The sequence below is a fragment of the Balaenoptera acutorostrata genome, chromosome 20 (assembly GCF_949987535.1).
Source record: "Balaenoptera acutorostrata chromosome 20, mBalAcu1.1, whole genome shotgun sequence".
Taxonomy (NCBI): domain Eukaryota; kingdom Metazoa; phylum Chordata; class Mammalia; order Artiodactyla; family Balaenopteridae; genus Balaenoptera; species Balaenoptera acutorostrata.
The window spans coordinates 2,853,853-2,869,281 of NC_080083.1; the positions used below are offsets into that span (position 1 = coordinate 2,853,853).

Here is a 15,429-nt window from a genome sequence, read left to right on the forward strand (position 1 = left end):
GCCCGTGCATCGCAACAAAGAGTAGCCCCCTTGTCGCAACTAGAGAAAGCCCGCGCACAGCAACGAAGACCCAACGCAGCCAAAAATAAATAAATAAAATAAATACATTTATAAAAAAAAAAGGCCACTAAGTGCCCAGAGATTGGAGGGGTAACGTCAAAGGACAAAAGGGCTACTTGAAGGGCTCTAACTGGCCAAATCTGGGATAATTAGAGCATCAGAAACAATGATCATAATTGTGACACACTGAATCACTTGTCATCACTGCCAGTGACTCCTGACTCTGAAAACTGGTAATTTAAGGAAAGACTTGAGCATGACCCTACGTGCATTCCCAGCTGACGAAGGAAAGCTCTTCCTTAAAGAATGCCAGTCAGTAACTGTAAAAAGAATGATAGAAAATTGCCATTTTGCAGGGGGAATTCCCTGATGGTTCAGTGGTTAAGACTCCTCGCTTCCACTGCAGGGGTCGCGGGTTCGATCCCTGGTCGGGAACTAAGATTCTGCATGCCACGTGGCGCGACCAAAAAAAATAAAGAAAATCGCCATTTTGCAAATCTTGACGAAATGATTGATTCTGGCAAGGATCATCATCATTGAATCCCAAAACCACCAGATAAAAGGTTGTTGGTAAACAGGCTATCCATGCACTGCTGGTGTCAGTGCACAGGTTATCTATTAACTGCAACAGCAAAAACATACCTTACGTTGGGAAGATGTGGTGATCAAATTCTGCATCACAGACAGTGAGTCAACCAGATATTAATGAGACTTTTGTTGTGATGCAATATGAAATACATCTGTGAGGTGTTAATGTCAAAAATTTGTAACCTGAATACACCAAGCCTTTGGCCCTAACTGCAAATTTACAGAAACTACAGGAACAAGATAAAGTGTTTAGAGGTGAAATGTCTGTAAGTTACTTTCAAACTAATCAGTAAAAAATATGGCAAAATGTTAATTTTTAAATCTAGGTGGATATACAATTTGTTTTATTATTAAACTTTTCTGTATATTTGCACATTTTCATAATAAAAAGTTGTGGAAAATAAGACTACCTGTTAAAAAAAAAACTTCAAAGTGTGGATCAGACAACCGTAAAAGTGGGAAAAACACAAAGATCTCGGATTCTCCACTATTATTATTATTATTGTTATTTTATAAGAGCATCAATTGCCTCAGTGTTTCAGTGGAAGACCTTATAAATGCATTATTTACATAAAACACACGAAGGTAGGAAATACAAATTAATGCAAAGAAAGGCGCTATGGACTGTAACATTCCACACATTCATTCCAGGAGAAAACAGCGTTGTGTAAGGTATGAAGTGCTATTATAAAAATTGCATCTTAAATACAATGGTTATTTTTTAACATGATAACTATGGCATAAGCATAATTTGAGTATTATGCAACCTGGAGAAAATCTGCACTTTGTGAAGGATGATTCCGTGACATCAAGGTTAACTATTAGGAGGACAAGGGGAAAGCAACTTCTTGAAGAAAACACTCAACAAAAAAGACTTGAAGATGCTGGTACCCCAGGTCCTTCGCCACTGCCCCCCCCGCACCCCCCCCACCGGCCAACCAGGTTTTTCCAACGTCCAAATGAAGCTGCATGGTCAACACATGCTTAAATTGGTATTTATGACACCAGAATTTATATCAGGTTTTCCTCACCTAGCTCAGGAAAACTTCCTGTGCAAAGATGTCCCATGATTTTTTAGGAATATCCCCATTGTTAAGATTTGGGGATTCTCATTCTTCATTTTTAAGTAGTTCCTGTCACTAACAAATGACCAATATTTGTTAAATATTTCTTTGCATGTATGCACCAAAAAGTATTTAAAATTTTGCCAATTTCACTCCATATCAGTTACTTCTAACTTATTACTCAAGTCTAACTTGACTACTTATTTATTCATTAATTCAACCAACATAACTTGACCACCTACCATATGCAAGGCACTGAAGAAAGAAACAAGAGCAAGAGGAAAGGTCAGCTCTCAGGACGTGGTCTTAAATTCTGAGTGCAATGCTGTGGACAGTAAATACAATAGCATTTTCACCCGTTTCTATTTGCGTTTCTACCAGTTTTCCTTTTATGCTGTTTGGGACCCCACAAACTCAGTTATTATTGTTGAATGATGACTGCATCAGTGATAGTTTCTGCATCAATGCTTTTTCCAATGAAACTTTCCCTGTTATTTTAAGAGTAATCCCTATTTTACTTACACGTACAAGAAGTACCAATTTCAATTATCCTTTTGAAATCAGTCATTTCAGTTTCTTCTTATAAACAGGCTGAATTTTGCTTTTTTATTCAAGTAGTCACTCATTTTCTTAGGTAAACCAAGTCCAGCAACACTTCAGTTATAACAGTTGCCTCTGTATTCTCTTTCCTCACCCCTACGTCTTCAATTTTTCCCCCCGACCCACTTTCTGCACTGAATTCAAACCTATTTTCCACTATTTTTTCCTCATACTATTTAAATAGCTGCTTTCATTACTTCCTTAAGATAATGGGGTTGCATCTGGCAACTCATTTTAGCAGGTTTCTTAGGTTCATTCCATAACGTACTGGTTAAGATCATGTCCTTGACTTTATCTTTCATTACTTTAGAAAGCTTTCTATTGCTTAAATCAGCTGTGGTTTTCGGCATTTAAGCCCTGGAAGAATCCAGTTAGGATGTTTGGGCCCTGAGCACAGTAGGCACTCAAGAAACGTGTTTCAAAGGAAGAAACAGACTTTCTACAGTAAGTCACAGGGGAACTTTAAGGTATGAATTTTGGAGTCAGGTGGGAAAAAAAAAGAATTGTATTCTTGTTTTTTTCCTTCTGAATGACAGTTGTCAAAAGCTAGTGAAACTAAGGCTAATATGTTTTAAATATTAAGCTTGGGGGTTTAATCTTTGCCTGTAAGTTTGTACACATGTCTAAGGATTATAGACACTTTAGTTTCTCCTAACAGATCATCTTTCATTAAGCTTCTCTTTAATGTTTCAGTATTTAAAGGAAAGCGTAACTAAACTGTGGTCACATAGAAATCGTTAGGATACTTTCAACTTTTTTTTTTTTTGCAAACCTACTGGCTCCACATGGCAGTTATGGCATAATAGGAAAAGGGAAGTAAAAAGGGGGAAGGGACCTTTACATATTTAAGGCTTCAAAGCTGAGAAGAACTAAAGGCCTGAAAGCAGCTTTTTTTCTGTTACCCCAGGATTACTCTCTGGTGTGAAAGCTCTACTGGATGGAAGCTTTCCCAAGTTACATTCGTAAGGCCTCCTTAAGAAATACTTGAAACATGGTAAGAGTTGATGAGTTGCAGGTTTTTGAGTACTCTTACTTTCCTAGGGTTTCTTTCTGGAATGAATTAAACTGGTATCAAATAAAGGTTAAGAAGTGAATGTTTTCTTCTTAAATTTCAAAGTACATTTAAATAGGTTATATCCACGTCACTAATTCTGATACTTCTGCTGAGTGATAATCTAACCCATATTGCACTTCTCTTGAATAATGTTTTTAACACAGAATACAAAATAGAATTTTAAATGGTTAAGTTTTATAACCTAAATGAAGTCTCCCATATGCATTAATTACGATGTTTGGCACCTGTATGAACACGCTGATGCTGAATGAGGTTTGTACTCTGGGTGAAGGTTTTACCACATATACGGCATGCATAGGGCTTCTCTCCTGTGTGAATTCTCTGGTGCTGAATAAGGCATGTTCTCTGGCTAAAATCTTTGTCACATTCGTTACACTTATAGGGTCTTTCACCAGTATGAGTTCTCTGATGCTGATTAAGTGATGACGAATAAATAAACGCTTTCCCACATTCATTGCATTTGTAGGGTTTCTCTCCGGTATGGATCCTTTGATGCTGAGTAAGATTTGCACCCTGTCTATATGCTTTCCCACATATATTGCATTTAAAGGGTTTTTCTCCGTTGTGAATCCTCTGGTGCTGAGTAAGGTGTACACTCTGGCTGAAGGCCTTCCCACACACACTGCACTTATAGGGTTTCTCTCCAGTATGTGTTCTGTGATGTTGGGTAAGGTTTGCACTCTGGCTGAAGGCTTTCCCACATATATTGCATATATAGGATTTCTCTCCAGTGTGAGTGGTCTGATGCTGAATAAGAGTGGACGAGTGAGCGAAGGCTTTTCCACATTCGTTGCATTTATAACACTTCTCTCCAGAATGAATCCTCTGATGTCGGATAAGGTAAGTGCTCTGACTGAACACTTTCCAACACTCATTGCATTTATATGGTTTCTTTCCTGTGTGTATCTTTTGATGCTGAAGGAGGTGTGTGCTCTGGCTGAAAGTTTTCCCACACTCGTTGCATATGTAAGGTTTTTCTCCAGTATGAACTCTCTGGTGATTAATCAGCGATGAACTGTGGCTGAAGGTTTTGCCACACTCCAAGCACTTGTAGGGTTTCTCTCCCGTGTGTGTCCTCTGGTGGATGGTGAGGTGTGCGCGCTGGCTGAAGTCTTTCCCGCAGTCGTCGCACTTGTAGGGTTTCTCTCCCGTGTGGATCCGCTGGTGGATGGTGAGGTGTGCGCGTTGGCTGAAGGCTTTCCCGCACTGGTGGCATTCGTAGGGCTTCTCTCCAGTGTGCATCCTCTGATGTGCAATAAGGGATGAGACGTGTCTAAACTCTTTCCCACATTCTTCACATTCATAAGACTTCTCTTTGGCATGGCTACTTTGGTGTTTGATGAGGGATGGGTACTTTCTGAACTTCTTCCCACACACATTACACTTATAAGGCTTCTCTCCGGGATATATTTTCCTGTGTACGATACCGTAAGAGACATGACTGAAGGTGGCCTTGCCTTCATCGTACACAGAAGTTTTATCATCTGATTGGGTATCAAACTGTATCATTAGGTTTGAATGCTTTTCAAAATTACTTCTATATATATCATATTTATAGTCTTCTGCATGATCATCTTCTTCTGAAAGGACTGACTTCAAACCAAAATCTCTCTCATTGGTGGGAATTCTCCTGAAGGTCTCTGTTGCTTGCCCTTCCAATCTGTCATCATAGTCATAGGGTTCTTCCAGCTTGATGGTCTTGGTTCCATCCTTTGTGAGTTTAGAAACATTTTCCACCGGAGTACCCTCTTGGGCTTCTGTTTCCCATCCTGAAATTTAAAAAGTATATAAAAAGTCTTCCTCTATTTGGAGAAAGGAAACTGCCAAAGCAGAAACAAAATAATGAACATAAATAAAATGCCTAAAAAGACTATGGCTCTGACAACCTCATAACATGGTCCTTAATGCTCGGGAAAGGAGAATAAAAGGGCAGAAAACAGGACTAAATTGTTGAAGAAGGAGAGGCTCCTCCCTATTCAATGTGGGCGTGGAGTTAACAGAATAGGTTAGGTCAGGCGACAGAGCTAAGAAGTGAAAACAGACGATAAACTGTGGGACGACCTGGGATGACTTTTATTACACAAACATTTATAATCATATAAGCTGTAATTTACATAATGGGTCATAAAGCAGGCTGACTGTCACCACCCCTCCTTCCAATCTACCCTGCACACTGTACGTAATATTCTGGAGGCAGTTTCACGGTGTGTGTTCCGTGTTTTAATATGTCTAGTAACTCTTACAGCCTGAAGCCATGGTCCTCAGGGGTACAATCCCCAGACCAGTGGCGTGAGCATCACTGTCACCTGAAATATGTCAAGTGACTGGGCCCCTCCCAGACATACTGAGTCAGAAAACGGGGGTGGGGCTGAGCCCTCCAGGAGGTTTGAATCACACTGAAGTTTCAGGATCAGCGGCTTAAAGGATAAAAGTTAAAGAAAGAAAAGTTAAAATACCTCCACTCAGTACTCAGACCCCAAATAATCTAGCCTTTTCTACTGTACTCCCTCCTCTATCACAACTCATATTCAGCTTAAAGTTCAAAGTTATCCACATAACTTAGAACTATGTCCTTATAATCTTCTAAAGGTGCCACTAATTCCAGACTCCAGGCTTCTCTTATGACACCTTCTCCACCTACTGAAAAAGATGCTTATGGCCCAGCTCATGTTTCTCTCCTCCTTCTTAGAATCCTAAAGTACAGATTAGGTTGAATGATATGAAACTGCCTTTTTTGTAGGTCAATCTGGCTGAATATCAGCAGTTTCATACGGTCCAACCTAATAAAATATTGGGCCCATGGCAGAACTTGGCTTTATATTATTATTTCACAGTTTTGTGTGTTTCTTGTATTTCCAACTCAGATGCAAACTCTGGAAATGGCTTATGCTTCTTTTACATTTTCTTCAGAAAATGGCCCAAGATTCTGGATATGAAGGCCACTGAATGGAATTGGTAAAATAAATGACAATACCTTGTTGTAAAAAGGTGAACTCAAATGAAAGCGTACACACACACACACACACACACACACACCTGGACCCCCAAACCTGACTGCAAAGCCATCAAATACACATTTGTTGATGCCTATTATGTTTCTATTATGATGGTTTAAAACAAATTTAAGTTGCAATACCTTTCTCCTTTGAAATCAGATAAGAAACATATAACTTGCAAAGTTAAGAATTATATATATGAAATATAATGAAATACGGAGTTTATAATATAGCAAAAATGGTGCTGGATAGTCCAGAAACTTTCTAGAATGCAGATCAAAGTATAATAACTTTACAAATATATACATTCAATAGACTCATCCATCAGTAAAGGACTAGTTAGAATAGGAGATAATGGAATATTGATAACTGATAAAAATAGGTACATCGATATGAAAAGGTGTGCAGGAAATATTAAGTGAAAATAAGAGAGAGAGAGGGATAAAACGGTACACACAGAAAGATTCCATCTGTGTAAAGATGTGTGTCTCCAACCCCTCCAACCCCAAAACCAGGGCCTTCTCCCCTGAGATCAGCACTCCCTGCAGGTCTGTGTACATAGCTAGGTGAGGGGAGGGAGACACATACTTCATTATGCTTCCTTGTGCTGCTTGAATTTACAAACTACTTTTATTATCTTGATTCAAATACAAAAATTAGACACTAGAAAATGCTTAAGAGTAACGTTAAATGAAAAAAAGAATACTGTAACTAGCATGAAAACTCATTAGAACTAGATATATATTACCAAAATGCTAACAATGAGAGTTTGTTTCAAAAAATATTTTCTGATTTTCAAGAAATTGGTTATATTTCTTTTATTGTTTTTTGGTACTAGAAGCGTTGCTATATTACTTTTTCTAGAGGAAAAAAATCTAAAAACAACTTTCTCAAACCAGGATTTATTACTCTCCCCTTAGAAAAACGAAATGAGAATGTTAATGGACTGCATGGATAGGTGTGTATATACACAAAAACAATGAGATAGTCCAGAAGCTGAGTTTAGCGCCTATGTAATCAGAATCAGTCTGTGACAGACTGTTCCATACACCTGAGAAGGAAGTACTAAAGTTATAATTAACAGGCTTAAAGTAACAAGTCTGAATGATGGCCATGAAAAAAATCACTACTATAAGCATACATTTTTAAACCAGTCAGTTTACTGGTAATTCAGAAATTAAGATCATTAAGCAGGGCTTAAATATGTGTATATAACAAACTGGAAAGGACCGATTACAGTGGTGTAATATTTCTAGCAGAAGAGATCAGTGTTGACCAGGTAATGAAGGAACACTTTTAGGGGAGATCTGGTTTGGGCTGAACCTGAAAGAATGGCTGGGTCCTGTATGATGTAAAGACCATAAAGTTCTGAGACAGGAACAGCCAACACTACTGCTCGATTTGTGAATCATCAGTTTCCATTCCCTCAGGTATGACTGATGAGATGCCCTAACCAAAGGTTCAACTTATACGTCTCTGAGCTGATAAGAAAGTGAAATCCTCAAAGCCAAAAATCAAGTGAGAGCAGGAAGACCAGAAGTCAGCGAAAGTTGAAGCTGGCTTCCTGAGACACTCCTCCATCCTGCTGACGACCTTCAGCTTCCCCTTGAGGGTGCAAGGGGCTCGGGGGCCAGAAGACAAAGCCTGCAGCCAACCTGGGGCAGCTGGCAGGAGTCTGCACACTCTGTGCTACACCCTGTATAAGGACAGGCTAGAAAAACAAACAAAACCCAAACACCTCACCTCTACAGAAGGAAAAGAGGACCTTGCCTTTCTCAGTTCTGTGCTCTTTGGTGGGAGCAAAATCTCCCCCCAAAATACATAATCATAAACTGCCCCTCTTGTGGGTTTACAGCCTTAATTCAACCTGAATCACCTAAAAACCTCAAGTGGTCCCAGATGGGCAGCACCTCCCATAAGACGGTCCTGACTCCAGCAAAGGCCTAGCTCCATCTTGCCACGGGTTTTCTCAGTGTCGAGAGTGTGCTGAACTCACTCCCTAAAGAATTCAGTGTATATTTTGGGTCATTCTGCCAACTAAAGCAAATAGGCCATAAATTATGAGAAGAATTAGCTTTTCAAGTAGTAGGACCCTCAAAATACCAGATGACCGGATAAAGTTAACTTTTTTTAAAAAGTTAAGCAATTCACTCTAAAGTAGCGTATTATATTGTCATTATTGTTTAATTTGCTGTTAATGCTGGATTCCAGCATCAATACTGGTAGACATACTAGAAGGCAGTGGCTTAAATTAAAAAAAAAAAAAAGGGAATAGGAAAGCAAAATGCAAAAGAGTACAGTGTACTTCTTTTGTATACAAAAGGAGAGCTAAGACTATATTTATAATTTATCTCTGCAAAGAGAAACACAGGAAGGATAAATGAGAGATAAGTGAGCCCTATAACTTACAGGAAGTGGACGCGAACAGGGCAGAAGGGATGGGAGTGTACACCTTTCTATAGTTTTGACTTCTGAACTGCGTTAATGTTTTTACATACTCAAAAATGTAAAATTAAGTAAAAAAGAATCAAGAAACAAGAGAATACTAAACTTGAACACAAATATAATCAAACAAGTTTAACTGTGTATCAAACTGTTAAGATAACCAGAAAGAAAGAATTCAAGTAACTTTGAACCCAGTATCCTCTATATCTTTAGTGGAATATATTCTAAGGACATGAAGGAATTTTGAACGTTACCTGAGCAGTTTTTTATCTGAGAGATAATGATATACTTCTGAAACCATTTTTGTGTGATTATATGATAGAGCAAATGAGCAGATATACTGATATTGGGAACCAGATGACTCATTCTGTGGGAAAGGAAGTAGAAAACAGATATGGGGAGGCACAAGATAGACTGCCCTTGTGGTGCTAGATTTGAATTAAAGTCACCAGTATGAACTCAGGATTCAAAAAACCTACAAACACACACACACACACACACACACACACACACACACACTTCACAGATCTACTGAACAAATCTAGAAGCAATGGTACCCAGAGTAGTGAGCGCACTCACTGCCCAGATCCTGGCCTCTCATCACTAATCCCCACTAAGATGAACCACTGTTCCTTAGAGAAATTCCAGGTCTAAGGTAGGCATGAAGTGAGCCCAGACCATTCTCTGCCAGAAAGCAAGGAAACGCTCAAAGACTAATGGGGACCTCTCAAAAGGACTTGATCTGAAAGGCTCCCATCGCCGAAATTTGGGACAATTGAGCATCAAAAACAAATACCCGCCCCTCCAAACTGGAATTAATGGACTAACAATACATTGAATTTTTAAAAATTCCACTAGTCCATAGTGACATATACACATAAAAATGGGGTGGGAGGGACAGGTATTCTTTTCAGATTAATCATTTAGAGGAGATGGTGGAATTAGAAAATCACCATTTTGCAACCAGCAATGTAATAAAGCAAGGATCCACATTGGATGCTGAGAACCTTAACTGGAAGGTCATCAGGGAATAGAACAGTCACGTGACCTCTAGGTGTCGAGCCACAGGTGACGACACAGATGCAGGGACCGGATGAATGCGGCAAATAGGTGGGGACTTCTGTCTGCATAGATCTGGCTTTATATATTTTTACAATTTTTGATCTTGCAAACATGTTATCTTTTTCAATAATTAGAACATAAAAAAGAAAGGAATGAGGAGAGTGGAGGCAGGGGGCTACAGGGTTTTGTCAATAAACAGAATAAAAGAAACTCAAAAAGAAGGTGAGAAGGTTTGAAATTTGAGATTTTAGGGGACATTCATGCATGCTTAAAAATAGAGGGAGGGAACACACGGAAAGCCCCAGACAAAACTCTAAGAGAGGGAACCCAGGGGTCATGGAGAAGCACAAAATAAGAGGGGGGTTGGGGGCGGTTGAAAAAATGACACCTGGAAAATCTCTTCCAAAGATGGCCTCTGTAAGGAAGCAACGCCAAGCAGCCCAGTGTTCTCAACAGGGTGGGATGTCTTCGTGCAAAGTGACTTGGCCACATGTAAAAACACATCTCACCACACTTAGGATAGTACAGGCTCTGAAGCACAAAGCATCTCATCGGCTGGTGGTTCTCTCACCTGGACTAGGGCCTTCTAAAATTTCTTTTATCACCATCCATGGTTCTTCCAATATGGGAATCACGGTTGGTCTGTACACTGTAAGTCCTGTTCAGGAGGAACAGAGTGAGTTTTACCCTGGAGATAAACAGTTGTTCAAGTTTTACTGCCTGACTTCTTACCCATGAGGACAGATCTCTACAGGAAAAGAATGGTTCACGGACATGACCTCATGAATGAGGTCACTGTCCTTTTCGGAGCTGGGACAAAAACTTCCTGCCCCCTGGAGGATGCACGGCTGGAGATCACGGGGAAGGAGGCGCTGGGCAGGGCGCGGCGTCAGGTGGTGGCCCTGGGAGGCTGTGTGTTGTACCTCCTGATGACCCTTCACTTAGAAACCTTTCCTTTGGGAAAAGGGAGCAGAACTTTGCCATTTCTGTGCCTGAACGGACAAGCACGCTCCCCTCTGGGCCTGACCATTTTTGACAGCTGAGGGGAGAAAGACTCGGGCGCGTATGCAGGGAGGAGGGCCGGGCGCAGACGACGCTCACCCAGAGAAACCATGTTCCAGTAGTTCTGCAGCGTCACCGTCTTGTACAGCTCCTTCTGCACAGGACGCATGCGCTCCCAGTCCTCCCGGGTGATATCCACGGCCACATCTGTGAATGTCATGGATTCCTGAAACATCAAACGTGACTCAACTTGGTTCAGGAACTAGGAGGAAGGGGACGGTGACAGCACAGGTGCGTGTGTGGTGGGGGAAACCACAGAGTCTTGAGCGTGGGTAGGACCCTAAAAATTACCTAGTCAATACCTTTACCCAATGTATGGATAAGCAGACCTGAATGGCCGGAGGGGAAGTCTGAAAACAAAGTAGAATGCGTCAGTTTCGGTGCATGCGTTGGTGGCTCCATCTTAAAGAATAAAAGGATTTAAACGTAGTTGACACGGAGAGAACGGTTTGACTTTCAAGCATTGCCTTACAAATAAATTAAATGTGTTACAGTTTGACATTTTAAGATATTTTGTGTGCTCTATGATGGAATGCAGAGCCCTTCCTTTTTCCCTCCTATCTATCTATCTATCTATTTTTGGCTGCGTTGGGACTTAGTTGTGGTACGCAGATCTTTCGTTGCAGTGCGTGGCCTCTTTGTTGTGGCGTGCGGGCTTCTCTCTAGTTGTGGCGCACAGACTCAGCAGTTGCGACGTGTGGGCTCTCTAGTTGTGGTGTTCGGGCTCCAGAGAGCGTGGGCTCTGTAGTTGCGGTATGTGGGCTTAGCTGCCCCATGGCATGTGGGATCTTAGTTCCCCAACCAGGGATGGAAACCACGTCCCCTGCATTGGAAGGCAGATTCTTATACACTGGACCACCAGGGACCACCACCACTTCTTCCTTTCTAAAATAAAACTGGTACCAATAACCACACTGAACTACTGTACCTGGAGATACATTTCACAGTCTGGTAAAGTTAGCATCTCTCTGCTCTTCCTTCATTTAAAAAAAAAAAAAAAATTCTTGCTTACTCTCACATGTTTTTCAAATAAACTGTAAATTTCTTTAAAAAACTATATTGGGATTTTTCAAATCACAGGTAAGTGTATAATTTAGGGAGAGCTGGCAGTTTTACAATCTTCAACGCTTCGTTCATGTCTACAGAATAACACAGGACTGCAAAGCTTATACTATGCTTAGTCGTAGTTATCTTAAATGTGGGGATAATACTGTGAATGGAACCCTTTATTTCATTTTAGCATCTATCTGATTTTTATGTATATTTAAGAAAGTGATTAATTTTTGTATGCCATTTTCTGTCGTGGTCACTTTACTCAAATTCTCTGTTATTGTTTCTAACAGTTTTTCCCTTGATTTTCTTAGGTTTTTTGGGTAAACATTCATATTATCTATAAATAATAATTTACTCTGGTTACCAATTCCAGACCATGTATATTTTACAGTAAACCTTTCTCTTAAGATGGCCTGAGCTGCTCTTCCTTAAAATAACACAGATTCGTAATAAACAGTAACATCATACAATACATGGCCTTTAATTACTTGTTAACAAAGACAAATAATAACTATTGTCTAACCTTCCTGTGACCTTCTTGATCACTTACTGTAATCCAGGCTAACAGGTCTCATAATATTTAACTGTCACGATCTAAGAGGAATATTCTATTCATTAGAGCTTAGTAACTCAGGCTATGAGTGGTTAAGTGTCTTGCCCCAAATCACAGGTTGTGGCAGAACCAGTAACCAAATCTAGATCCATGTGGCTGTGGAGGTGAATCCCTTAACCTCTATGCACTACCGCTGCTTTAAAGTAAAAAAGTGAGGAAAGGGATATCAAGGGAAGCAATAGATCCCATTTCCTATACAATGCATTCACCTACCTTAACAGGCCACGGTGACTTAAGGAGAAAACCTGAGGCTTAGGTCCTTCATAGGACTTCTGGGGTCACAGAAGGTACAGGGCCAGGTTAGAAAATGTCCTCACACACTAGGAAGGCATTTTAAAATCACAGAAGAAACTGACACTCACTTTGGTCACGAAGTCATTGAGCCACCCTGCCTGGAAAGCTTGTCTTCCTTTGGGGTCTTCCTCTGGGGTCTCTTGGGAAAGGGTGGAGTTCTGAGGAGCAGCTAGGGAAGAGAAAGAGACCGTGGTGGAGATCAGTCCTGTTTGAATAGCCTAGGAAACTCTTCACCAATAGAAGCCTATATTTTCTTAAAGCGAGGAATCAGAAGGAAACCAAAAACAGCGCCCCTGCTTCACAGAACCAGAGGAAAGGGGCAATGACTTATCCTGAAACTTATCCTGTTTTTGAGCAGGCTTCAAAAACAAGTCTGCTCTGGGATGCTTCAGAATATGTACCAAATTCACAGTTTTCTACTAAACCCTTGCGTGATAGAAATTTTGTGAGTTGTCTTTTTACTTAGTAAAGAAATATTCTCTGGACACTTTTCTACATATTTGGAAGTATGTTACCATAAAACCCAATTCACAAAGCAAATGATTTATTGGCAGAATGGTTCAAACCTCTGCAGCGAAACTTCCTGAGGGTGCACATGGGGGTAATTTGGTTGTGTCTGGCCACTGTTTATGATATGTCCTCTGGGTTTACAGAACGTGTGTTGGGTTCCGAGCAGTTGGAAGAGGAATGCCAGGTAGGACGGGGCTCAGTGAAGCCTGTTCTCACTCACTCCCTGACCTCTGTTTTCCTAATCACCTCAAAGGGCTGCTCTCTGACGTGATGGCTGTCTTCTCGGACCACCCAGGACTCCTCCTCTCTCTGCCCTTACAAGCCTTACCTTCTTCCTCTAGAATCTGAGTCAAATCCTCCACCAGAGTCACCACTTCCTCGCTGCTCTTCGGGTACTGGGACTTCACCCAAGTCCTAACCTCCCCAGGCAGGATGCTCAGGAATTGCTCCAGGACCAGCAGCTCCAGGATTTGTTCCTTTGAGTGAATCTCGGGTCTCAGCCACTTAAGGCAGAGCTCTCGGAGCTGATTCAATGCCTTTCGAGGACCAGCCAGGTCTGGGTATGGAAAATTCCTAAAATTCTGCCGACAGGTCTCAGTGTCACGCAGGAGTCTTGAGGCGAGGGTTTCCTTCTCAGCATTGCGGGGTCCACTCTGAGCCTTGTCCGGCTTCCACGTTAGAAGGACTTGGGCACGTGACGAACTGGTCGTCCTCTTGCTCGGGGAGAACATGTCTACACACAGGAGAGTCAACCTGGCAACAGCCTTTATTTCTCCAGGAGTGAGCCAAATGCTTGAAGTCGCATGCTAGAACCACAAAGACATTTACCAAGGGCTGCTGCAGCCAGGGGCAGGACAGAGGCAAAGTAGAGTTAGCAGTCTTCCTTACAAACTCTGAGCCCAGAACTTGTAGGGATGGCTAAGAGACCCTGAAACACAAGAACAGACACAAGGTCAGGAATTCCTGGTGGCCTCTGCCATACGCACAAACAGTCATAGGCAGGCGACCCAGAGTGTACAAATAAACACAGAGAGTCTGCCGTGCTCTACCTCCCTGATATCCTTAGACTTGTAAAATAGATGCAACCTGCCCTGGGCACGGGTTGGGACTGCCATAAAAGGGCGGTGATAGAAGCAAAGCAAAAAGACAGATCAAATTTCTAACTTGTTGAAACAAACATTTTTTACAGAAAAAAAAAAAAGCTTCAGTATTATAGTCACTGATGTTACAGAAGCTGTAATGACTGAAGTGCCTCTCAAAAACTGCAAATCTGTTACTTAGAAAAAACTGGGAGGAGAACTTCTCCTTAAAGAGCTCAAGGTTCCCAAGGGAACGGTCAAGGGAAAAAGGGCGAGCCGTTTACCCGCTCTGCATATCAATGCCAGTCTGTTCCAGCCCTTCACTACCAGAGGGCTGGGCACAGGAAAGAAGCAGACTGGTGTAACCTGAAGCCCGTGAAGAGCTTCTACTGGACACAATTCCTAAGGAATACATTGGAAACCAGGATTCCCGCAGAAAACCTCACTGCAGGCCTGACCTGGAGGAGAACCGACACCACCTGTCCACGGGCTCCAGCTCTGAGCCCCCCCAACCCCGTCGTGTCCCCCAAAGCCGGCTGCGCACCAGGCCTACGGGGCAGAGGCACCCCTCGCCTCCCCACCCCGTGAGGTCCCCCTAACTCCACAGTCTGAGGCTCGCGGGCCGCTGCGCGGGGACTGCCCCGCAGCCCCGACCCCACAGGCCGCCCGCATCCTGACCTGTGGCCGGACCGGCGTACGCGCAGCCGAGCGGCCCGAGAAGCCCCGGGCAACAATGGCGGCGCGCGCGGCGCCTGCGTGGCGGGCTCGGTCCCGCGCTGCGGAGGGGCCTCGGCCCCACCGCGTCCGTCCCGTAGAGCACGGCGCCTCGGCCGGAGCCCCCCGTGCACCCGGTCCTGGGAAGCCCGGCCCGGAACCCACCGCGCCCCGGCTCCGCCGTGACCTCGCCTCGGCGCCACCGCGCATGTGC

General features: G+C 42.4%; 1 protein-coding gene across 2 annotated transcripts; it reads right to left on the reverse strand.

Annotated features, from left to right (window-relative positions):
• Positions 1–1,123: 1,123 nt before the first annotated feature.
• Positions 1,124–15,429, reverse strand: ZNF287 (zinc finger protein 287). 2 transcript variants are annotated; one of them, XM_057535435.1, is made up of 6 exons: positions 15,381–15,429; positions 13,751–14,350; positions 12,981–13,081; positions 10,992–11,118; positions 10,462–10,548; positions 1,124–5,156 (listed from the first exon to the last, which is right to left on the reverse strand). In XM_057535435.1, the coding sequence occupies exons 2-6, from the start codon at positions 14,151–14,153 to the stop codon at positions 3,592–3,594; spliced, it is 2,283 nt and encodes a 760-aa protein (XP_057391418.1). In that variant the 5' UTR covers positions 14,154–14,350; positions 15,381–15,429; the 3' UTR covers positions 1,124–3,591. The 2 variants fall into 2 exon arrangements, with proteins under 2 accessions (XP_057391418.1, XP_028020330.2); XM_028164529.2 differs by having other exon boundaries at positions 15,180–15,408.

Excerpts from the sequence above, each read along its gene's own strand:
- ZNF287 (XM_057535435.1), bottom strand. The coding sequence starts at position 14,153 with ATGTTCTCCCCGAGCAAGAGGACGACCAGTTCGTCACGTGCCCAAGTC. Across the intron at positions 11,119-12,980 it reads TCAATGACTTCGTGACCAAA|GAATCCATGACATTCACAGA; the intron begins GTGAGTGTCAGT and ends TTGATGTTTCAG. Across the intron at positions 10,549-10,991 it reads CTGGAACATGGTTTCTCTGG|GACTTACAGTGTACAGACCA; the intron begins GTGAGCGTCGTC and ends CCTCCTGAACAG.